This window comes from Thermobia domestica, chromosome 18 (assembly GCF_964235325.1).
Source record: "Thermobia domestica chromosome 18, izTheDome1.hap1.1, whole genome shotgun sequence".
NCBI classification, from domain to species: Eukaryota; Metazoa; Arthropoda; class Insecta; order Zygentoma; family Lepismatidae; genus Thermobia; species Thermobia domestica.
The window spans coordinates 140,397,360-140,422,852 of record NC_137471.1 but is presented as its reverse complement, the minus strand read 5'-3'; the positions used below and the strand labels follow the sequence as shown (position 1 = coordinate 140,422,852).

Below are 25,493 nucleotides of genomic sequence, written 5' to 3'. Positions count from 1 at the left end.
TGCCAACACATTTGAGTCAAACAAAACACACATAATCTTATTGTGAGTATATACGTATATTACATCTATTCTCTAATAGATAAAATAAAACTATTAACGTTACTATTATTTTCCGTATTGTTTCCGTATCACAGCTCGCCTGTTATAGAGGCCAATTCCTTATATATTAATTATTACTAAACCTTGAAAAAAAAGGTACTAATGCAACAGAAATAAACGTGATAATTCATTATTTTTACGAAAACTCAATTTCACTTTTTATTACATTTTTCGATATATAAAAAATTCACTGCCTAAACATCTGCTAAGTTATAATCACGAATAATGCACAGCTTTATGTTTATCCTTGATATCGCTTTAATACTGCTAATTCTACGAAAGTCTCTTCCCAATAGATCTTAAGGAACAATTACTTCCTGATTTGTAACATATTATGCATCAAACTTCTAGTTCGGTGATATGGTTGTATTCAGGAGGAACAGCAAGTATTTTGCTAGGTGCTAGGTATCAACTATTCAAACTAAAATATATAAAATAATAAAAATAAATAAAATACATGAAAAAATATAGATATTAAAAATTCTAGAAAAGATTCCAGGATACAAATGATGAAAACTAGTACGTTAAAGACTACAATGAAAATAATAATAACTTTATTTTAAGTGATATGGAACAGCTCATAGACAAAAATACAGCACTATGTTAAAACCATTATATACTCATTTTAAACAGACCAGAAAATTTATCATATACAGAGTTTGTCCAGAAAGTAATGACTGGCCGCCACGTGGCACTCCAGTCGCCAGTAGCATGCTCCCCTCCCCCCCGAAGTGGGGGGGTATTGTGGTGGTAGGTCCAAATTTTGCTTCCATCTACGCAAAACCACTTTCGAAACGTTTGTCTTTATCAAGGAGGCTTACAAAGGCAACGCCTTGTCAAAGGCCGAAGTTTTTCAGTGGTTCAATGAGTTCAAGAACGAACGGAGACCGTTGAAGACATGGAGCGAACGATGGTTGGAGTCCAGGAGATTTGTCACTTTGGTCACGTTTTTGTCCAAACCAGTAGTTGAAGTGCGTCCAGAGCAAAATTTCATCGCGCAGCGCTGCTCCAACGAATGTGCCCCATTTTGCATGTTCTCTGCCGTGACAAAAAACTTGAAAACAGTTTTTGCGCCACGCGTGATCCTCACTACGTCAGAGCTCGGATGCGACTGCCACCCAGTGCGTTGTTTAGCTTGGACCCCCCACCACAATCACCCTCTCCCGCGGAAGCGTGCTACTGACGACTGTAGCGCCGCGCTGCGGCCAGTCTCGTTATTTTCTGGACAAAGCCTGTAGAATGACTATTAGAGCAGATTAAGGCCTTTCTCAGAAAGTTAATATATTAAAATTATAAGGTTCCAAATGATATATAAAACAAAAATTTATAAAACAGTCAATTTCATAATATACTATTAACAGAACTTTGCAAATTAAAGTCTTATTTAACTACCGTTTAAAAGAATGAGTCAACCTTTCTTAAAATTGCATATCTGGCATGCAAAAAATCTTGGTCATTTATTGTCATATTTTAACAAAAGATTGGTTCATTGTGTAAAAGATTATAACAAAAATACACTGAAAATACACAATAATAAAATCAAGATTTGCACCTAGAACCCTTGTCATAAAGTTAAAACAGTTTAATTTTTGTAAAAAATGCTCTGTTATTTCTCCTAACATATGTTCATTTTAAATTGTAAGACATTATTACCCTTCTTAGTATTTCGCGTTTTGAATTTCATACTAATAATAATAATAATAATAATAATAATAATAATAATAAAGAAATTATTGTTTGTAATTATTTGCTATAAGATGAACCACATACCGAGCACTTTTATGAATTCTGGATCTAAAATTTCATTTAATACATATTAAATCTGGATGATACTCAATTAAACATAATCTGAGTCATTGACATATTTAAACTGTGAAAAAGTTTAATTTCAACCTCCAACTAGTCAACAATTCTGAATAGTTTCGCTATCATCTGGAATGCACAATCCTCTACTGAAAAGCGTTAACTTGAGCATGGTGAATGCTGTGACGTCAAGGTCAAATCAGTCCATAACCTTGCTTACAGAGATCATAATTGAATTATAATCAGACTTACCTTATAAGTGTCGATATTTTATAAATAATCGCACTGTTTCAATAGATGACTTTCACCTTTATCAAAAGTGTTGAAAAAAAACTTCCGTAATGCATAAAAAAAAAAAGTTTATCACCTTGTAAAGGATTAAATTTGGGTCTATTAAAAAGATAAAAATCCGAAACTATAGGCTCAGTGTGGATAATTATGAGATACCACTCACTGATCTTCAACCACTGTAGGATAAATACAAATTAAGAATACAGACATCTAGTAACATCCTTCACAATGCTCTGTTTATATTTTTAAGTTTCAGTTTACAAAAGTTTGGATGTACCAATTTTTTTTTTTCAAAAACTCATTTAAAACACACAAGAGAGTTTTGAAATTTGAAATTCTATCATTAACTTTTATATCTACTCATGGAGTAATATCACTATTGTGAAACCAATGGATGTTGGTGGAAGCCTGGTAGGTCAGCAGTTACAGGTTAAGTTGAATTTGTGCCTTGCGCGTTTGTTTCAGTTATACATTTTTGTTGTATTTCATTTTGCTTATATGGAGGGTACCGGTAATTATGAGACGCATGCTAGATTAACGTTTTTATTTTATTTATTCCAGATAAGCTGCTAAATCATCAATAATTTACACCTACATTATTTTATTGAAAACAGCTTAGGCTGCATATCAATATATGATATTAAAACATAAGGAAATAGAAGCATACTAAGCTGCTTTTTAGTGAACAGCCTAGAACTTGGTCTAAATTTGTTTCACAAGCCTGTTTTGTAACCTGAAACTATCTATAGCCTATACGCCTATTATAGTCAACTCACAAAAATGTTAGAATAACATCAGTAGCTATTTCCACTGTCTTTCTTAGTTATTTTCTTGTAACTCAGAAAAATATTTGTAGATCTTTATGTAATAAACACAAATTACAAAAACTTCTTTGTCTCACAATTGGACTCCTTCATACCTCAATATCACATGCAGAAAGCTGGGGACACCAGGTGTCTCATAATTACCCTTTGGAGGGAAATTATGAGACAGCACAAATTTGACATTTACTTATTAACTTACGAGATGACAGGAAGTTTCTTGGCAATAAATTGTTACTCTATTGGCACCATAAACTGCTGCCTAGGTTAACTGCTTTCAAAACCAATGTAAGCTGAGTAACGTGGAAAAGTTTTAAAATCTGTCTCATAGTTACCCACACTGACAGTACATTTTTTGAAAGAATTATTCCCTTCAACACTAAACTCATCCAACAGTACTGTGCGCACAGAAGAATTTATATGGTACATTCTTTTAATTTTTTTTTTTTTTTTTTTTTTTTGAGGCAGTTGATACAAAATATAATTCACTTCACTATTTATTATTTACACTATAATAATAGTAAGCTTCTTCGACAACCTTATAAATTGATACTACAAGATAAGATGTAAATGCAACGAAAGTTTCTTCACTACTGTTGACAAAGACAGAAGCCATCTACTGAAACAGTACAGTTATCCATAAAATATTGAGGCTTACAAGATACGTCTCTGATTATAGCCCGAAACATTTTTATGAATCAATTTCGTACAACCTTATCGCCAAACCTATTATTCAGTATAATTGATACCACATATAACAAAATATTTAATGTTCCTCTAGAAACATCCTGCATCGTAACTCATCAAGAAAAAGGCAAGATACAAATCTTCAAGTTTTTCCACTTGCCTCCCGCATACGTGCGCACACACACACACACACATTCACACATGCAAACAAACTTACATATTAATTTACAAATACAGTATATACACATTATGCCGTTCCCTGCACTACACTATACTGATTAGAGTACACACAAACTGATTATCAGGTTATTACAGCCTTACAACACATGTCTAAAGTTATAATACTTACGCTGTAAAATTACACAAAATGTCCTCACGGAAACACTTAACTTTGCGAACAACGTTCTCGTATAGTATGATAATAAAAAGTATACGCAGCACCACTGTTTAAAGCCTGCAGACAAATGATAATGCCCCGCTCTCAATATAAGACATAGCGATGAGGTATAACAGAACCACTTTATACCACAACCATTTTATGGTCCCACAAGGAATTTCCTTCAAAATTTATTTGTAAATCAAACACTTTTGTCTACTTAGCAGTCACAAAGAAACCGTATGATTCCCAAATATTTATTATTATCGCCATCAAGTCAAAGTAGGTTTCTCACTTGATAAAAAACAGTAATATTCGTCACTGTAAAAATACCACAAATACTTCGCTATTTACACATTTGTAACTAAATTATGGCACAGAACATTTGGTCGATAAATATACTTTAAAACCAAAATTCGTGGTTTTACTATCATCAAAAAAACTGGACTACAATATTTACATCATTTGTATTTACATAATTAAACGATTTGAGTCAGAATTGATTTCTTTTTCAAAGCCCATAACATACTCCTAAATACACAGTACAACAAAATGAATTAGAAATATAATTGTAATGTAATTTACCCCACTGAAACGCGTGATATTATTTACAGGATTTATTGTACTCATCTTCGAACACACTCAGTATATAAAACTCAGGGAAAAGATGTAACGAGTTGAGTTGATTTTGAGTTTAACGTCCCTTTCAGTAGCGAGGCTATATAAGACGGGACCTACTGAGTAGTGTGAAAACCGAACCACATGAGCTCCCGCCGGGAATCGAACCCGGGTCTCCCACGCCAAAGACGCGTACGTTAACTGCTTAGCCACGAAGGAGCTGACAAGATGTAACAAATCCGTAAAAATAAATAAATAAAAAGATATAAGAAAATAAAAACAGAATTCTTCATATAAAATCGCTAAGAAACTCTTATTACTATAGAATAAAACTTAGTATGCCTATATAAGCACATTTTTTTTTAAGGACGTCATAAAAGTATTTCTCAACCTCGATAAGAAATAAAAAAATGCAGACTATCATCTACAGTGCACAACTGTCTAGAGTACAAGGTCAAGCTAAGGACTCTGACAAGCTCAATTAACGACTACAGAAGTGCAACAATATTTTAATGTTGGCAGATATAGTTATTCTTTGGAAAAATACAGTTTCATATTGTTTACAGCGGTGGTTTGTGGTACAACCCACGAGATCCAAGTAATGAACACCTTCTTCAAGAGTGAATGGCTGTTCTGGGAAGCGGACTGGGTGGCGCGTAGTGATTAACGCATCGGCACGGTATGTCGGAGGTCCCGGGTTCGAGTCCCGGTCAAGAGTCAATCACTTTTCACTCTTTGTGTTCATATAAGTATATTCACAATGTAATAGTACTATACTACTTAATACATATAACATTCATGTGCTCCTCCTATTTCTTTACTTCCTCCATGTAAATGCTTTCATCTTTATCCATTTCCTCTTTTACATATTTTTTTCGAGGGGGACGCACCCCCTGCCCCCTCCGCAGAGACGCCCGTGAAGAACATTATACAGGGTTCCTACTGGTCAGAGAAGTCAGGGAAACTCAGGGAGAAAGACTGGAATTCAAGGAAAGTCAGGGAAATTTTATAAAATATATTTTTTCTAACATTAATTGTATACCAATTTCAGCTTAGCCAATCATTAATGATCACAGTATGGAACGTTACTCAGATTTTTATGGGGGTAAGTGGAATGAACGTATGAGCAATTGATTATTATTTGTCTTTATAGAATAAATGTTCTCATATATAAATATTCACCGTTATTTATTCCTTATTTATATGTCAACGTCATCCGACACGTGTCATGAAAGTAAGGGAATTTCCTGCCAAAGGTCAGGGAAGGTCAGAGGGAAGTCAGGGAAATAGATTTCTCAAGATTAGTAGGAACCCTGTTATATAACACCTGTCCTGAACGTGATTCTAATTCGCGACATCAATTTGGTCTGCATGTCTAATGCCTTGGCCTTTCAACAATGTCAGCTGGCACTGATTGTAGAAGAGTTTCAATATTAATCATCATTCATCGCAAACGATACAACGATACATGTTTGTTTTGAAAGGGAATCACAATAAATCATGGTGCACGTTTTGATGCTAAAAAAAAAAATCACTTGAGTTCTACATACTGCATTTTTTTTTTCTACAAAACTAGAATCAACTTCTAAATAATTTTTCATGGAAAATAAATTGCATACGTAAAATCCCTTATAGCTAAGCGGTTAGCGCACGCGCTTTTGGCGTGGGAGACCCGGGTTCGATTCCCCGCGAGAGTTCATGTGGTTCGGATTCCATGTTAAGCTGTATGTTCACGTCTCATATGGCCTCGCTGCTGAACTAGGCGACACTAAAAATCAAATCAAATCTATTTTATAATAATAATAATAATAATAATGGTGATTGAAAGCCTACATGTATGTAATATCAAGAATTTCACTCGAGGTGGACGATATATTTCGAGGAGTAGCTGATCTAACAAAATGTTCTCTTTTTTTTCTGATTAAAAGTATTTACTGGTCTAACAAAACTATCAACCCAATATCGGATATAACAGTTTTAATTGCTATCCCAAAACTTCCCAGCAAAAATTATTTCTAAGAACAGCAAAAAATTTTTAACCTCGTTTCATTAGCGACAAGAGGGCGGTAAATCACAACAGAAAAGACATTTAAAATAATTGTGCAACATTCATCATCTTACATTCTTAGCAGCGGCCTGTACCAATGTCAATCTTCCATTTAAAAAAGTTTTGAGTTACAACAAATTAAAAAATCTAATAAAACATGTACTAAAATTAAAATTAACGATCTCAGCAAGATCTTTCTCGTTCATAATATCACTATCACTACGTCATACAATGACGTTTCTCCGAGCAATTACGGTTAAATCTGCTTCGCCGACTGAATACTGAAGTGGATAACACGTCAATTAATAATTGTCTGTTGATACAGCAGGCGTGGCGTTATAAAGTAGCCAAAATCCTGGTGAAGCTAATACAAGCGGATAGCACTGTCTGTCCAACACCCCATACCAAAGCATAAAGTGGAGCCAATTGAAAATTGGAAGCACGGTAAACGAAGGCCACAGCAGCACTACTCACTACTCCAGAAGTTATTGGTGCTACCACTCCCATAACAAGAATCAGCACAGGAAAAAACCTGAAATGTAGGAAACAATATATAAGACTTCACACTAGAATAAGTTATAAAAGGTCATTCCAGTTGCCTTAGTCAATGACATACACTCCATAAATTCAACAGATGTGTACTTGTTTTCGAACTTACTTAAAACCTCTAAAACACTCTCATTCCAGTCCTTAAATAGTATTAATCTTGTATAAACTACAATCAGCCTCTTTCCATACAATCCTTACACTTTCTCACTAGCTTCAACTAATTTCCTCGTGACCCCTTCTTAAAATTGACACACTTTCGATCATGCTATTCTCCCTCCCCCGTCTGGGCACCCCTGTGCCAGAGTCGAGAATGGGCCGCACAATTTTCAATTCAATTTTATACATTACTTTCCAATTCAAGTTTATTCTCTAATGTGGCCGCGGTGGCTCAGTGGTAGAGCGTTCACCTCTGGTGCTACCTCAGGTTCTCTCGGGTTCAAACCCTGCTCCCGCCAAGTGAACTTTGTGGGGACAAACACCGTGTGCGTGAGTTTTCTCGGGGTTCTCCCGTTTCCTTCCACTTTCTTCATTCCACCATTTCATTCATTACTCATCATCACCGTCTCCTTTAGCCTAACCGGCATAACCGTGGGACGTAAAACTCAAAATTTCATTTCAAGTTTATTCTCAAACTTTTCCATTTCTCGTTATATACGACGGCCGTTCGGAAAGTAACCTCCCATTGGTTAAAAAAAGAAGTATACTCGTAAGAATAATTGAACGAGTGAGTTGAAAAAGGTACACATTCCAGAAAATAGGCAAGCTAAACCGGGATTGTTATATTCATTTTATATGTACCTACACCGCTTGAGAAGAACAAGGAAAACATTCATTAATTTTACGTCCTCTTTACTGAAGTCTACGGGAACGTATGTGTGAAAAATCGAAGATATTTCTGGAATGTGATCATATTTCCACCCATGTTTGAAAGTTGAGGTTTTTTGGAATATGTCCCTTTTTCAACTCACCCATTCAATTTATTATATACATGTAAAACTACTCCTTTGCTCTATTTTTCAACATAGTTTCCATAAACATTCAAGCACTTATCCTATCTCTGCACTAGCTTAGAAATTTTATCAGCATAAAAATATCCCGCTTGTGCCTTACGCCATCCTGTGACCGCATCTTTCAGTTCCTCCTCATCATCAAAGCCCTGAGATCCAAGTCACTTCTTCACATGCATGAAGAGATTATAATCATGTCGATTTTCACGAACTTTTGCATCAATTTTCTGAACGAGTTCATCAGTGACTACTGATGGCGTGCCAGTCCTTTTGTTTGTTATGAATGTTCGTTCGTCTTACTTATAAATGAACGAACCCATTCACGAACAATTCCTTCACTCATCACACTTGCTCCATACACGACACAAAGTTCCCGATGAACAGGGCGTGCCAGTCCTTTTGTTTGTTATGAATGTTCGTTCGTCTTACTTATAAATGAACGAACCCATTCACGAACAATTCCTTCACTCATCACACTTGCTCCATACACGACACAAAGTTCCCGATGAACAGCTGCTGCCGAATATGGTCTTGTCGTAAGAAAACGTATAACAGCTCGCACCTCGCACTCGGTGGGGTTTTCTATTGCAGCACACATTTTGAGACGCTACAAAAGTGGAACTAGTAATCAGACAACCTTCACTCTACCACTGCTGGATGCAAACTGACCTACCGCGTGCCACCACTACTTCACGCACAGTTACCAATCGGAGGTTACTTTCGAAACGTGCCTCGTATATATAAAATTAACAAGTATAGAAAGTTTTACATGAAAAAATACATGATTGCACGAAGAAATCCCGAAGTGCGTATAGAAAACAAATTCCTTATCAGAAAATAACAAATTATTCTCATACAACTCTGAGAAAGATACACTAAACGTTTGATCAGATAGCATGCAAAGTAGGATGAAAACAAAACTGAAGAGAGGCAGCAAGCAAATGCACCTATTATCAGGCTTGGCCATTAGAGTGTCGTCAAAACACATGAGTGGAAGCTCTACGTTGACAAACTTTTAATTAACTTCATTTTCAATCCGCATCAAAATTTAATGAAATTCTAATTGTGCTTTCACTCCCCACTTACTTGTTCGAAAGCACATAACTAGCGCGGTGGCTCACTGGTAGAGCACTCACTTCTGGTGCGACAGGTGTTAGGTTCATAGGTGTCCTAACTCGGTACTTGCGCTCAACCGGGCTTGGGCTCAATAACTGAGTGCGAGCTCGAGTGAGCGCGAGTCCAAAATGAGCCCGAGTGAGCGCGATCTCAATCGAGAGTGGTGAGCGTGAGCCCAGTGGAAAGAAGTTCGCAAGTAAGCTCGAGCCCAGTGCAAAATGGCCATCTATAGTTTGGTTCAATCTCACGCTACGTGAATTTATGGTGCCGTTAGTTTCATCGTTTTCACATTCTCATTCCGTCAATTCTTTATCACACAATTTCATCGACTATTCGTTTCCTCTAGTCTACAGAGCATAACCATGAGACGTACTACTACAGATTTCATTTCATTTCCACCATCACTACTACCATGCCTTCCACGTAAAGATTCTCAAAATCTTCCCCAAGACTTTTCTATATCCCTCAGCAAGAGATAGGAATATGCTTACATGACCGTCTTATGCGCAAACTGGCTGGCCCATGTTCTTAACATTCTCTAACAAGATCAGGTATGCAGATGATATGGTTATTATAGGTAGAACCGAAGAAAGACTACAGGAGATGATTGACAAAATAGTTGACACTGGGAAACTATATGGAATATAAATCAACATCGAAAAATCGAACGTCATGAGAATATCCCGTGGAAATGCACCCTTACAGGTCAGAGTAGAACAAAGAAGTACTTGAAGAGGTCGATCGTTTCTAATATGTGGGAAATATTTTGAAAAAAGATGCTTACTGCACCAAAGAGATCAGGTCGAGAATTGCCATAGCCAAAGAAGCATTCGTCAAGGAAAGGTCAGTCTTAATTACCAGCCTTAATATTGAACTCAGGAAAATATTGGCCAAGTGCTATATATGGAGCATTGGACTTTATGGTTCAGAGAAAATGTAATGAAATGAAATCTTTGAGTTTTACGTTCCACGATTATGCCGGTTAGGCTAAAGAAGACGGTGAAGATGAGAAATGAATGAAAATGGTGGAATGAAGAAAGTGGGAGGAAACGGGAGAACCCCGAGAAAACCCATGCACACGGCGTTTGTCCACCACAAAGTTCACTTGGCGGGGATGGTTCAGAGAGTTGGACATTACGGAAGTTACAGAAGTAATATTTAGAGGCTTCGAAATGTGGTGTTGGAGGAAGAAGCTGGAGAGATAAAATGGACGAAAAGAGTAACAAACAAAGATATTTTAAAATGGATAGGAGAGAAAAGGACGCTTCTAGCCACAATCCTTCGTAGAAAGGCCAATTAGATTGGACACATCTTGCGAAGAAACTTCATACCGCCATAGAAGGAAAGATGGAAGGAAAGCGAGGAATAGGAAGAAGAACAACACAAATTATCGATGATTTGAAAAATAGAAGAAAATATTGGGAGTTAAAAGACGAAGCTGAAAATCGAGACACATGGAAGAAACATTTCCAGAAACAACTTCCAGAAACAAACTGAAAATTAAGAAGGAGAAACAAATCCTCATTAGTCCCAGGACCTGCCAAAAGGCACAATACTTAACAATAATAATAATATCCCACTTCAGTACATGCCATATCGTCGCTGCGCCTCGAAAAATCGCTGTGTTAAAACCACAACTTTTCAGGAGAAGCAAAAAACATTCCGAACTCTTAAAATTTTGCCAAATACACACGGAAACACTTGAAAAAATATAATAAAATTAGTCCTGCGTATATTATGCACTGGACATTGTTGTGCTTACTTCAACAGTATTATACTACTATTTTTGTGTTTACGTAGCACCTTTTGCGCCTTTATAAGCACATAGAGGATTTGTATACATTAATCAATACGTACGTGAAGAGAACCAGAAGCCTTTAATTTCAATCTATAGTTTTTCCTTGTTATGGCGAAACAATTGAATATTAACCGATGACATTATAAGGGACGCTCCCTGGTTAATTTGCACGACATAACTTATTTTCGACAAAAATGTCACATAGCGGTTCCTCGAGACACAGCGACGATATGCTATTTTGATTTCCTTTTTAATTCTCTTTTACGATTTATCTTCCTACGTACTTCTAATTCTGTATTATCTTTCATTAACGTCATTACCTCCTTATTACTCTTCATAATTTAATTTTTCAATTCTAGGTTTTTATTTCTTTTCTACAATTATACACTGTTATGCATATATACAGGGTATTACGATAATATACCTACTAAATGGAGGTGATAGTATACATGAAATTAAGTAAAGTAAAGTAAAAAACTAATGAATCTGGATTTGCTCAGCTTTCACGTGAAAAGCGTTGAAAAACTGTGAAGGCGCTGATACAATGCCAAGATTTCTTTCTGTTACACTCTTTCACCCTCTTACATGACCCTCTTACAATGACTGTTTCTAATGAAAAAACAGATGCACGGTGACCCAGTGGTAGAGCGCTTACCTCTGGTGTGTGAGGTCTCTGGTTCGATCCTGGTCAAGTAACTTTGTTGTGGACAATATCGTGACCGTGGGTTTTCTCGTGGTTCTCCTACTTTCTCCCCTTTCTCATTCCGCCAATTCTTCCATCATCATTCACTTGCTTCAATCATCGTCTCCTTTAGCCTAATCGTGAGGACGTGAAACTGAAATATGTTATATTTCTAATATAAGAAAAAAGCATTCAATTTCATTTGTTAAACAACCCAGGTGACGAACCCATTACCTCTGCTCTAAAGATTGTAGTTTACAAAATCCTAGGATGGACAAATGTTCTAAATCCCCAAATTCTTAATTTTACGTTTGATACGCCGCGCTACGAAAACTGACGAGACCTTACTGCACAATACTGTGCCCCTCGAAATAATTCATGACTTACATGCCTACATTCCCCAATAGATCTAACTTGATCTGCACAGTAACGGTAATCCCTCGTCGTATTAATCAAATAAGCTGCATTTTCCAAATACTTTCATTACTTCGACAACCAATATATAAATATATTAATGAGTCGTAAGTAATATTTCCACAACCCAAAGACCAGGAGTGAGTGTATGTCGTGATTGATCGTGAATACATGATGAAACTGGCCCAAAACAAGCGTACTATTTAACACAGAGGCCGCCACTCCGTCAGTTTTTAATGGTAGTGACGATGAGCTGAATTGTTGCTATGTGAGTTCGAACTTCGACATAATTATGTGGATGCAACATTTGTCACGCGAAAGGAGAAGTTGTAGTGAGCCACAGCGTAGCTATTCGTTGGTTCCAGAAATTTCCTGCAGGTTCTAAAACTGTCAAAGCTTAGCCAAGGTCCAGACGCGCCAGGGTAACAGATTCTGAGGTCGTACGATACGCTATTGAGTACAATCTTCCAGAAGCATACGGCAATTGTCAAATCAACTCAATCTACAGTAGTGCGTCACCTTCACGAACTCGGGAAAATCATCAGGGTCTGCCGCATGTGCTATTTGAGTTGACACCAGCTCAGGCCGAGAGGAGAATGGACGCTTGTTGACAACTGCTGCAAAATTTGCGTGATGTGCATTTTCTGGAACGGATTGTCACATATGACGAAAGTGAGTGTTTCTCTGAAATCCGAATGTGAACAAACAGTGGTTGAGCAAGCGCAGTTTGGAGCATAAAATCATGCTCTGGGTATGGTGGTACTACGAAAAAATATGGTGGTACTATTCACTTCGTTTCTATCAGTCGCATCATAAATTCCGAACAGTTGGAGCGGACGTATGCTGCACTGCATTACAAATATTCTGCATTGATGAACCGAAAGCGCGCCTTGCTGCAACAGGCTAATGCAAAACCATACTTGGCTCGAAAACGCAACAAAAAATTCAGGAACTTAATGCCATCGAACTGATGCCACACTCGGCATATAGTACTGCACTTGTCCCTTCGGATTATTGCCTGTTTTGGTCCATGGCACACTTACGGTCCTCAAATCACGATGCTTCGCTAATCAGCAGGCGGTGGAAAAAGCAGTGACTGACTTCTTTGCCTGTCAGAGCAACACGTGGTATCGACATGGAATGAAGCAACTCCCAGAGCGACTATACTTTAATATAAACCTGCTTTCATTGTACTATAATACAGGTATGTTGTGTAGCAGAATATTGCAAGACTTATGACGTACCCTTGTATATACAAAATAGAATATATTAAAAATACGAAGAAAGATTATTTAATGCATGAATAACTGAACTGACAATAGAATCGTAATGAAGATTCATCACACTAAAAGACATGAGTTCATAAAAGAACTGATCATAAACACATCAAACACTTAAGGAAAGTTGTATAGGATGTAATGTCAGTTTTTTTTTAAAAGAAGATGGTCACTAGCGCTTTCTCCTCTCCTAGAACTGCTCTGCATAGACTTCTATTTCAGTATTAATAACTAAACATTGAGTTAATATAAAGGACTAGAGAAACCCTGATGCGAGATCTTTGATGGTATCGAGCTCAAATATATCGAATCGATCCGCCATATTGGAAGAGGATAAAGAGGTGTTTTTCACGTAAGGCTCCATAGTAATTTATGTCTGTTTTATTGTTGATTGTCTGTGTTCTTAGGAAAAATTGTACGACGAAAAAAATCAATGTTCTTTGGAATTTCATAATATGTCAAAGGCAAGTCATTTTCTTTCTTCTTTTGCCCTAATATAATATGGTCAATAATATAATGTGGTTGTGTACTTGTAATAACATTGGATTGGAGGCATATGCACTGTATTTACAATGTCGAAAGGCTCGTAAATACTACTACCTAGAGAATTGTCAATCTATTATTAAGTTTGCTTATTTATTGAACTATATGTTCATGATTTGTAGGAAATTTTGCCAAAATTATGTAATGTACAAGTATTTTTACACCTTGGCAAGGCAATTGTTTGGTTGTGGAGGGATTAGGCCTACTTTGTCTATGTTAAAAATTACTAATGATGGTAATTACTACAGTATGCGGCAAACCAACAGTACTGAAATTCGCGTACGGGCGGCGCGCAGATGCTATGTGGTATGAGCTGTGAGTGCCACATGTGTGCTCAGTTGTGTGTGGACTAGCGCAGTGTGCAGTTGGTGCGAAGATAATGTTACTCACAACAGAGGAGGAGGTACTTATTGTCGAGCACATATGCCTCGACAATATTGTCGAGCAATATTTCCGCTCATACGGTGTGGAGCAGCATCTTAACTGCAGGAGATTAGCATGAACGTCTACTGTATTGCTCTGGAGTGTTGGCTATAGCATATGAAGATGAAGATTTCATCAGTAACATATGGTTCAGTGATGAAAAGCCATGTGTACTTTGATCGCCACATCAATCGAGAGTTGATTATTGACCCTGTCTTGCATGATTTGTGCGGCTTTTACCGCACGAAAAATCTGTCGTTATAACAACAATGGATGCAGCAAGACGGAGCTATTGCCCACACTACAAGTGAGTCACTTACCCTTCTGCTCACAAGAGTTTGGAAATCGCTTGATTTCCTGTGGAACGGATTTTCAATATCCTTCCCACTCCCCTCACCTCATGAGTCCAGATGCCTACATACGAGGTATGCTGAAGGAAGCAATTTTCCGAACAGATAACTTCCTACCACTATACCGAAGCTAAGAGAAAAGATTCGGTCATTTGCTTTGTCATTCCAGCAAACTGTGTTCACTAACATGTTCATCGATCTACAGGACCTCTATGAAGAATATGTGCGACACATATCTACACGAATAATTCCTTGTAAATTTACAGTATGTGTTGAGTAACATTTAATTGACATCCATTTGACAATCTTTCTTATGTTTCGTTATGTTTTACAACAAATAAATAAATGTCAACAATGTGATTTCAGTACTGTTTGTTTTGCCGCATACTGTACATAAAATAATCCTCACTCACTGTTAAAAGGAACAATAGGCATATCTCTCACACAAGTCGCACGTTATTTATTGAAATTGTATTTTTAAAAAAAGTATATTTGTAAATAGGTTCACGTTCACTTTACCAGACAGTTCAACCAAATTGAAAATTTATATTTCGTATAAATAAATAATTATATTTATAGTATATAATTATTTTTTGTTTTGGTGGAATTTGTTATTTAAAAATCACAAGCGCTACGATTTACCTTTAAAAATAATAATTTCGGATTTAGTGTCGTATTGGTATTGTTAAAAATCTACGGTGATTTTTAGGCACTTTTTCCAAGTTTACCTTCCACAGATTTTCTTAACTTCTACTTCGCTTGCATCTGCACCATTGGAGGGATTAAGCTTAGTTAAATACCACGAGCGCAGAGCGCTCAAAGCATGAGAAGCAATACAATATATGATAGAGGGGTACATAAATAGCCCACCATATGTATACCATTAGTAAGTGTAGTATTTTCTAAAAGGTACAGCTGAGTGAAACTTGCGGAATACGTCATCTTGGGAGAGGATATCTCGAATCGAACGCTACAATCGATAGCACGCTCGAATCAACACTGTGACATAGGGAACGGCATCTCTAGTACTTTATATTATCTCAACATAACTACAGCTATTTCAGTGAATAGACAATAATAACAACACTGCAACCGATTTTTTTTCATCCAAAACCGTTTTAAATCAAATACCTGATCAAACTTTCACTTACTTTCCTAGCTTGTGTTTCCTGAGAGTTGCAAAGGCAATGGCAGCAGCGGTGACATGAACGAAGATAGAAGAAAAAAGCGCCCAAAGGAACATGTGATACCACATCTCTGGAAAATGAACATAAATATTAGCAAACAACTTACAAGCCACAAGCTTTTTAACGTATCATACGTATTTATTAATCCATTTATAGATTACAAATACAAGGCAAAATAAGAGGAAAATGATACACATAGTTTATACTGTCCTTTAACAATATATATATATATATATATATATATATATACAAGGGCGGATCCAAGGGGGTGCTACGGGGCTATAGCCCCTCCTTGACGCTCAGGTTTACACTGGATAAAATGGGTTTCAATTCCGCTTTACACTGGATGAAACGGCAAATTATGGTTTAGCCAATCCCTTGATCATATCCTGGATCCGCCACTGTATATATATGTATATTACGAATACCAGGGGAAGTATATTTTCACACCTTGCACAATTTTTAAGAGGGAGTATGAAGTGAATACAGCTAATATAGATTTTTAATAAAAACTTGCTTTGTTCAGACACTTTTATTTCTTTTGTGAAGTTACTAAAGTAAAGCAAAACTAACATGAACCAGATCAAGAAATTATTTGCTATGAAGCCATCAACTACTTTGACATTTAACGTTAGCACGTTGTATACAGCCGCTGAAATAATGAAAACATTCTTACGTCGCACAATATAAGAATGTTTCTATATAACAACCAGTTTATTTTTTTAAAAAAATGCACAATGTATTTATAAAGTAACTTGATCATTATCTGAGTCACTGGTGAACAAGGCTATAGAATAAGTAGTCGGAAACACTCAGGAAAACTCATACAGACACAATCAACGTAGTAAGTGATCCAGTTGCGCTTTTAATAATTTGATTTAAAATGCGTGAATTTTCGCTTTACACTACACTAAGTGCTCACTGAATTGCTACCACCCCTCCACCCAAGAAACTATGGCCAGCAGTCAAGCTAATTACACGACCAACCAGACTGGTAGTATTGCAGAGAAAGAACACACTCGAGGCTACATGTTTGCAGACAGTACACTGTTATAATAGGACGTAGGCAGGATTTGTCTGCATTCCAATAGGGCATGAATGTGGGTATCCAAGCACTAGGTGAGTCAATAATCCAGACAGCACTACTTGTCGGATGCACCCGTCCCTGTGCAGTGAAGGTGTACAAGGAGTGAGAAGAAAATGAGGTAACAGTCCAGGAAACGCAACTGCAGGAACATGCGAAAGTTCAAAACGTGGTGTGAGCGTAGCGTCAAACAGCTTGTGACAGCCAAACAAACTATCAGTGTCCAGGAATTACGTAACCAATACAACGGTGGATGCACAATAATCATATCCCACGCAACTGCACAGCGTACATTAGCACGCATGGAGTTCCACAGCAGACGACCCACTCGTCACTCACTCCTTACGACTCGTAATCGCCGACTTCGTCGCGCTTAGGCACAGGAACACGCTAATTCCACCGTAGAGGATTGGAAAAAAGGTGTGGTGGTTCGATAAATCACAGTTTGTGCTACTCCTCTCGAACAGGCGTGTGCATGTGTGGCGCCAACAGCACGAAGCTATGGGCCCCTCGTGATGGTATGTACTTTACAGGCAGGTGCGGGTGGCTATCTGGTTTGGGGATGCTTTTATTGGTATGAACTAGGACTGTTGAGACATCCGTTGGGTACCTGCATGTCTTAGAGGATCACGTACACCCTACAATGTACACTTCTATCTACACGAAGACGGCATTTTCCAGAATGACAATTCACGATGCCACCAAGCCAGGACTGTACTTGCTTAGCTTAAAAAACGTTCCACGGAGCTGCAGTATATGAATTAGCTCCCTAACTCACCGGATCTCAATCTTATAGAACATTCATGGGATGTTATGGAACGAGCTCTTCGCACTATGACTCCTGCACCTACTTCTGTGGGCTCATTGTGGGATGCCATAAGGAATACATGGTGTCAGACACCGTGGAAACATATCAGCAACTACCAGAATGCATGCCACGCCGTGTTCAGGTCGTCCTCTAAGCAAAAGATGAAGTAACAAAATATTAAACAGGTGGTTGCAATTCAGGAGCACTCAGCGTAAGTAGTACTCTTGACTTCTTAGAGTATCAAGAAACAGAAGTCTTGATCAAAATTAGTAAAGGAAGCCACATTGCTAATTTTGTATTAGACAACTTCCTACGTACCACCTAGAATTCTATAAAATTTAACATAAACTAAAAACACAGAATACTTTCGAAAGTTAGAACGTTCAAATGAAAGGCTGTATTAACTACAACTCACTATGACATGATAATACAATATGGAAAACAGAATGCGTTAAATAAACCCAATAAAATGCTGTTATGAATTTTTACACTGAAACTTCTTACCAGCAAAAGTATTAAGTGGGTCACTAGGTGATAGCCAAAAGACGTTAACCACAGAATCTAACTCTGACATTCTGACATTGGTAACACAGGTGCAAATAACACAATCTGCACCGATCTTGGACTACATGATGCGCCACATCTTCTTCTTGGTTACTCACAACTAGGTAATTTTCTGAAAAGAGACACAACTTAAAATCTGCAACTTACATTTTACATAAACCCTAAATAACCACATAAGGACAAAACTTGTGGTCACGATTAGATATTTTAGATGAATATAAATTTATACCTGAAAATGCAAAATAAAAAGTTAATTTTAGTAAATCCTTTAATTTATAGCAGGGCAACAAGAGGTGGTCTCTAAAGTTTCTTAACACATGTGGAGGGACAATGCAATCCCTACTTTGGTACTAGTGTTACCTATCACAGTCACTCTGTCTTACATCATTAATTAAACTGCCGTTATAGATGCACCGAAAAAAACCTTAACACGTGAGTAGTGGCAACGTCACTGAGAGCTGTCAGAGACCCTCTCTTGCTGGTTTCACTTTAGCTTCTCTCAATTTTTGGTAAGATGCTATCAGACTCTACCACTAAGAAACCTTACGTTATCTAAGCAAATATTAGAAGATAAGTACCTTAATTTCGTGATATATTGAAACTAGGGATGGGCAAAACCGGTTTCTAGAAAAAACGACATTTCGGTTTTCTTCAAAACCGGTTTGTTTTTTCACCGAAATCAGTTTCGGTTTTCTCCAAAAAACGGTTCGGTTTTTCACAGAAACCGTTTTCTTCAAAACTCGTTCGGTTTTCACCGAAACTGTTTCGGTGAAAACTTTTGGAAAACACATAAAACATTTCTGTGGAAACGGAATCGGTTCCTGGAGAACAACGAAACACTATTCTGGTCAGAAATAGAACAAATTTTGGAAAAAACCGGAACCGGTTTTGAAGAAAACCGAAATCGGATCCGGTGAAAAACCGAACCGGTTTTGAAGGAAACCGAAACCAGAAAACCGGTTTATGTGACCACCACTAATTAAAACTTCGGCTCTGAAAAAAGAAAACGAGTGAAATGAAAGCTTTCAGTTTAATGTTCCATGTGTATGTTCTTCAGCCTAAGGGAGACGATGCTTAAAGCAAGTGAATGATGATGGAAGAACTGGTGAAATAAGAAACTGGGAGAACTCCGAATAAACTCACGGAGACGATGTTCTCCATTACAAACTTACTTGGTCGAGGATCGAATTATGGACCCCAGGCACCAGAGATAAGTTCTCTACTACTGATCCACTGTGCCCCCATGAAGAAAGGAGTCCTGAAAGAATTAGGAATCAGATTTCTAATGGCTGCCGGTATCTACGACGATTTAGACCGTCACGTCACACTATCCGATGAAAGGGAAGGAACCATTATGTTAAGTACCATCCCGGCATTTCCCTGGAGTGAATGATGGAAAGTCAGGAAAAACCTCACTTAAGATGGCTGGCCTGAAAAAGCTGTTACACTTTCTCGACCGAGAGTCCCCACCGGGAATCGAACCCGGAACCGCTCGCACCAAAAAGAGTCCTGAAAGAAAACGCCAACACTGTTTGTGTCGCTGCACACAGAGAGCATGTTTCGTTCTCAGTTTGGTTCATTGAACACACAAATTTGAATTATCGGCTTATTTCAACAAACACCAAATTTAAAAAAAAAAAAAATAAATAAATCCTAAGCCAAATTTTCCCTAATTTCCCGTTTAAACAGCATTTTTTCTAACTTTTTCACATCATTTCGTTTTCCCTGACTTTTCCAGTATTTCCAGATTTGTAAAAATGTTAGTAACAATGAAAAACAGGTACTGTATGTAAGAAGCTGAGAAAGAGAAATGAAATGAAATGAAATCTTTAAGTTTAACGTCCCACGGTTACTGAGAAAGAGAGTTGTGGGACAGGTACCTTATACACGATTGAATCAGGAATGGTAATGTAAACGTCTTGTAATCTGCTTTCGAGATATGTCGAAAAGTAAGAGAGAACAAACTTGAAAATAATCACGCGGAAGTCTGGTAGAATGCATTGTCATGATTGGTTGAGCTTCTGATAAATAAATGGGAGAGTGGCCTCAGTGCATTCAGGAAGCATTGATGATGGTTGAAAAGAATTGACAGAAAAGTTACAGTCTCGTTAACGCACACAAGTAGCAACATGACGTGTACATTACGTGAAGGAGTGATCTATATACATAAAAATGAAATTGACTATTTTTGTGACTTAATAATTCTTGAACTACCCGCCAGATCTCGATCAAATTTTCAACATAGATGAGATTCGGGCCTGGGATGGTTTATATAATTTCGATTTCAAGGTGTAACTTAGGGGAGGGGGGAAATATATATATGAAAATGATCGAAAATGACCCATATTAGTGTCAAATCCATAGTTTTGGGGGTCGCTGAGATGAACACTAACACCTCCGATGCCGTTTAAATCCAAATTCAGCCCCGCAACTTAGAAAAATGAAATGAAATCATTGAGTTTTACGTCCCACGGTTATGCCGGTTAGCCTAAAGGAGACGGTGATGATGAGTAATGAATGAAATGGTGGAATGAAGAAAGTGGGAGGAAATGGGAGAACCCCGAGAAAACCCACGCACACAGTGTTTGTCCACCACAAAGTTCACTTGGCGGGGGCTGGGATCGAACCCGGGACCCCAAGCACCAGAAGTCGATTTCGTTGATACCAGTATCAACGTTGTAAATTAAAGATAAAACGTCCATTAAGTGTAATAACGATATATACTGATGCATACTTATGTGCTCCAAGGCATGCAGATTACGACTAGTTGAGCAATATTAAACAGTTATTAAGAGTTGAAAATTCCTTTTTTTTGGGGGGGGGGGATAAATGACTATAAATGTGCTTTTTTCCTTTTTTTTAAGCAAATATGTAAGATCGTACAATAGAGCAGAGTAGAATAAGGAAGATTAACATAGCGTAGAATAGAATTAATAAACATAAGTAACCCAGAGTAAAGTAAGAAAATTAACATATGTTTGTGTAGTATCTAACCACAGCATGTGTTGGAGTAGAGTAGTGAAGGATAATGAAAAAAATGAAATGAAATCTTTACGTCTTATGTCCCATGATTCTGTCGGATAGGCTAAAGGAAACGGTGATGATGAGAAATGAGCTAAAAGGGAGCTACCATGCCCCGTATTTTTCAACTTTTTGGGTTTAAAATATAGATTTCAATACGTTGTGTCCAATGGTACCACTTTTGATTTCTGGAACCAACCACTTCAGGGTCAAATTGGAGGAAAAAAAAAAAAAAAAAAAAAAAAAAAGGAACTGCTTAGGCAATTCGGACCTGAGACCGATTGGGCCGATATGAGTGTCATTCGATTCGTATTTACACGTACATGAATAACTAATATTCCACTTTCCCGAAAATTCTATTTTGACCCGAAAATTCAGGAAAATCTGCAATTTTGTATCTTGGACTTCCGGGTCAAAATTAAATGTTCCGGGAAGTGGCATACCAATTATTCGTGTAAGTGTAAATACGAATCGGATGACCCCATTTTGTTCAAGTCGGTCACTGTGCTCAAAATCCTGAATTTTCGTTAATTTTTGGAGTCAAAATAGAATTTTCGGGAAAATAAAATATCAGTTATTAATGTACATGTAAATATAAATCAAATGATACCCATTTCGTCCCAATCGGTCACTGGTTCGCATTGTCCAAATGGTCCTACTTTTTATTTTTGACTCCTAATTTGACTTCGAAGCGGTCAGTTCCAGAAATCAAAAGTTGAGCCATTGGACACAGCTAATGGAAATCTACATTTTAAAGCCAAAAAAGTTTTAAAATACGGGGCTACGGTAGCTCCCTTTTAACCGAGAAATGAATGAAATGGTGAAATGAAGAAAGTGAGGAAGGGAAAGAACCCCGAGAAAATCCACGCACACGGTGTTTGTCCAGCATAAGGCTCACCTGGTGCGAGCTGGGATCGAACCAAGGACCCCATGCACTAGAGGTGAACACAACTAAGCCACCGCGGTCCAGAATAATGAAGAGTAAAATAGTGTAGAGGAGATCAGAATAGCAGACTACAGTCGAGGATACAGTAACGCAGCATTTCGTAGTTTAGATTGGAGAAGTGTAGCGTAGAATACGGCAAAGTAGGGTTAGGTTAGGGTGCACTAGAATGCAGTAAAGTAAGGTAAGGCTAGCGTAGTAGAGTACAGTAAGGTATGACAGGTTTACTTAATGATTGACTTGATTTTTGGGTTTAACGTCCCCTTCAGTAACGAGGCTATATGAGACAGGACCTACTGATTAACGTGGAATCCGAAGATGAGCTCCTGCTGGGAATCGAACACGGGTCTCACACACCAAAGGTGCGTACGCTAACCGCTTAGTCGGTTAAGTTACGACATATTTTTGGAGTTGGAGAGTCAGAATTTTTTAATTAAAATTTCTTTTTCTTGATATATTTTCTGGACTTTTTGTTGATTTAGATTAGGTTAGGTTAGATTCAGTTACGTTACGTTAGTTTAGGTTAACTTAGTACTGGCCCCCAAAATCCAAAACTATACCTATCTTGCAGTAGAGCAGAGAAAAGGAAGTTTAACTTAACATAAGATAGAGTTAGATTAGGTTAAAGCAGAGTAGGGTCATATTAGAGTAGAGCAGGGTAGAGTGACGAAATGTTAGGTTAACGTAGGGTTAGGTTAGGAAAAAGTAAGGTAGAGTAAAGTAAAATTAGGTTGACGTAGAGTATAGTATGATATGGTAGGGTTAGATTAGGATTTTTATAATTCATATTTTTAGTTTAACGTCCCATATTTATGCCCTTTAGGGGCAAGGTTCTAGAACACAGGATCCCCTTCCCATTTAATGGTAATAAAGACCGAAAACAAAGTGCCCTGCGGGGCTCTCACCCGCGTTCACTCGCCGATGCTCACTCGGCAATACTATCTAATTAAATATTAAACTTTGGTACAGAAAGGGAACCTAGGTACTAACCTATATGGGGGGGATTGTGTTCTAGAACCTTCCCCCTTTGAGGCTAAAAGACGGGGATGATCTCTGGAAGTGAATGATTTTGAAATTATTATTATTATTTGTGCTCTAAGACCGGGAATCGAACACGGAAGGGTTAGATTAGCGTAAAGTAGGATACGGTACGGTAGAGTAGGATACAGGTCAAGTGCTGTATCACCGGTCCAATTTTAGGAAATTTACCGGGTCAATTGGATAATTTAAGTTTGTGAGAAAGAATGAGTGAGTTAAAGTTGACTGGGTATAGTAAAAGTTAAGAAAGTGGTTGTATTTGTTGTTTTTCGATGTTGTAAGCGGCACTGTATGTGGAAGTGGATGGACTATTTTGCGGAGAGGTACGCTTGTTTTACTGTACGGATCCATAGATCGTAAAATGTACAGAAAAATTTAGACAAGTCTTTAATTTTCAAATTTCATGTGGAGAACAGAACCCAATTAATCCCCAATTAACCCCCAACAGATCCGTTCGTACTCCTACTACTTATAGAATCCGTATGGTAATACTGCACGCCTACTGTGTAAGTTAATGTAAGGCAACCAAATATAACCGAATGCAGTACATTTTCGTACTTCTTTCGATTTTCAAATTGGTCCGGCAATACAGCACTAATGCCGTAGAATACAGTAAACTGGGTTAGGATAAAATAAGTTTAGACCGCTTCTGTGAAAGTTAATCCCTATACAATCCAGCCTACAACTCGCTTATATATTCTTTAGCAACGCAGACTTTTTAAGTGCTTTGCTTTTACGGTGACCACAGAGTCAATTTGTATAGGGAAATCGCTACAAATTAGTGTTCCATCTAATCCAGTCAGGGTAGGGCAAAGATGAGTGGCCAACACAATGCGATTATAGGAATGAGGCGCGTTAACGAAGGTGGACATGCGTATCAAAGAAGACTCGTTTCTAACGTTAGTGTCAAAATTTTTACATGCGTGGAGATTCCGTTTCATTGTGTTACGTGTAATTATCAGTTTCTTGTATTATAGTGGGGCGCACGGGTCTATGCAACGTGAACAGGAACTTCCAAAATCTCGACTTCTCTGCAAATTTAGTCTAATTTTAGGAGTAATGTTTTCAAAAAAATAATTCAACCTCCTATTGAATTTGGACCTTCACGAATTCCTGTGTATGTGCCCGGAAGAAGGGGGTGACTTGGCACTTGCTGGTTACCAACATGGCATGTCACCCACTCTTACATGATAAAGTACCAATAATACATATAATACAAAGATAAGGGATCTTTATTTATGCAAGAATAAGCCACACCAGCACCGTAAAATATTACTTATGTCTACTTCCTTACGATAGGATAACACGCACATTTCCAAGCCTACGCATTTCACTTACATTAATAGCGTAATCTATTAAATATCTTACAATATAACATACCGACACAACGTAAGTCACAATTACGGGCTGATCATATGTAAGAAACTCAGTTGAACGCGGAACAATTGCAAATTTTATGATCTACTGTAATTAGTTCTCAAGTGTCAAGTATATTTTTTATTGGTCTACAATCATACCTGATTATTGCTTGTTTTCCGACATCCCTGATAAGAAAATCATTATATAATCATGTAACACTTCATGCACTAAAAATATTCATAAATTCTCTTATCTACGTTTACATCTAAGATCTTTAACCCCAATATTTACTAGCAGAAGGTGTCTTCCCTCACCAATGTAGCTAAAGCTGATTCTGTCTAGATGCAAAAAATGGCACATAGAAATCTCAGTGTGGAAATTTCGGTGCTAATTGAAAATACCAAACCGAAACAACTTAAATTTTATGGACGAAATAAAGGTACTTATTAAGAACATACTGTCATAAAGATAGCATTTTACGGTTAAAATGAGTCGGAATCGGATATTAAATTCCAGTATCGAAGGAGTTTCTCTCGAGTTTGAAACCAGTATCTCATATTTAGCGGTGTAATGTTACCAGTATTGAAC

General features: G+C 37.5%; 1 protein-coding gene across 1 annotated transcript; it reads right to left on the bottom strand.

The window, feature by feature from the left end:
• Positions 1-636: 636 nt before the first annotated feature.
• On the bottom strand, positions 637-25,228 carry LOC145675699 (transmembrane protein 170A). The gene is made up of 4 exons (XM_081746310.1): positions 25,064-25,228; positions 18,485-18,656; positions 16,053-16,158; positions 637-7,274 (listed from the first exon to the last, which is right to left on the bottom strand). The coding sequence occupies exons 2-4, from the start codon at positions 18,552-18,554 to the stop codon at positions 7,079-7,081; spliced, it is 372 nt and encodes a 123-aa protein (XP_081602436.1). The 5' UTR covers positions 18,555-18,656; positions 25,064-25,228; the 3' UTR covers positions 637-7,078.
• Between the last annotated feature and the right edge of the window lie 265 nt (positions 25,229-25,493).

Coding starts and splice junctions, on each gene's coding strand:
- LOC145675699 (XM_081746310.1), bottom strand. CDS start 18,554: ATGTCAGAGTTAGATTCTGTGGTTAACGTCTTTTGGCTATCACCTAGT. Junction 16,159..18,484: donor CCCACTTAATACTTTTGCTG/GTAAGAAGTTTC, acceptor TTCATTTTCCAG/AGATGTGGTATCACATGTTC. Junction 7,275..16,052: donor AGGAAACACAAGCTAGGAAA/GTAAGTGAAAGT, acceptor CCTACATTTCAG/GTTTTTTCCTGTGCTGATTC.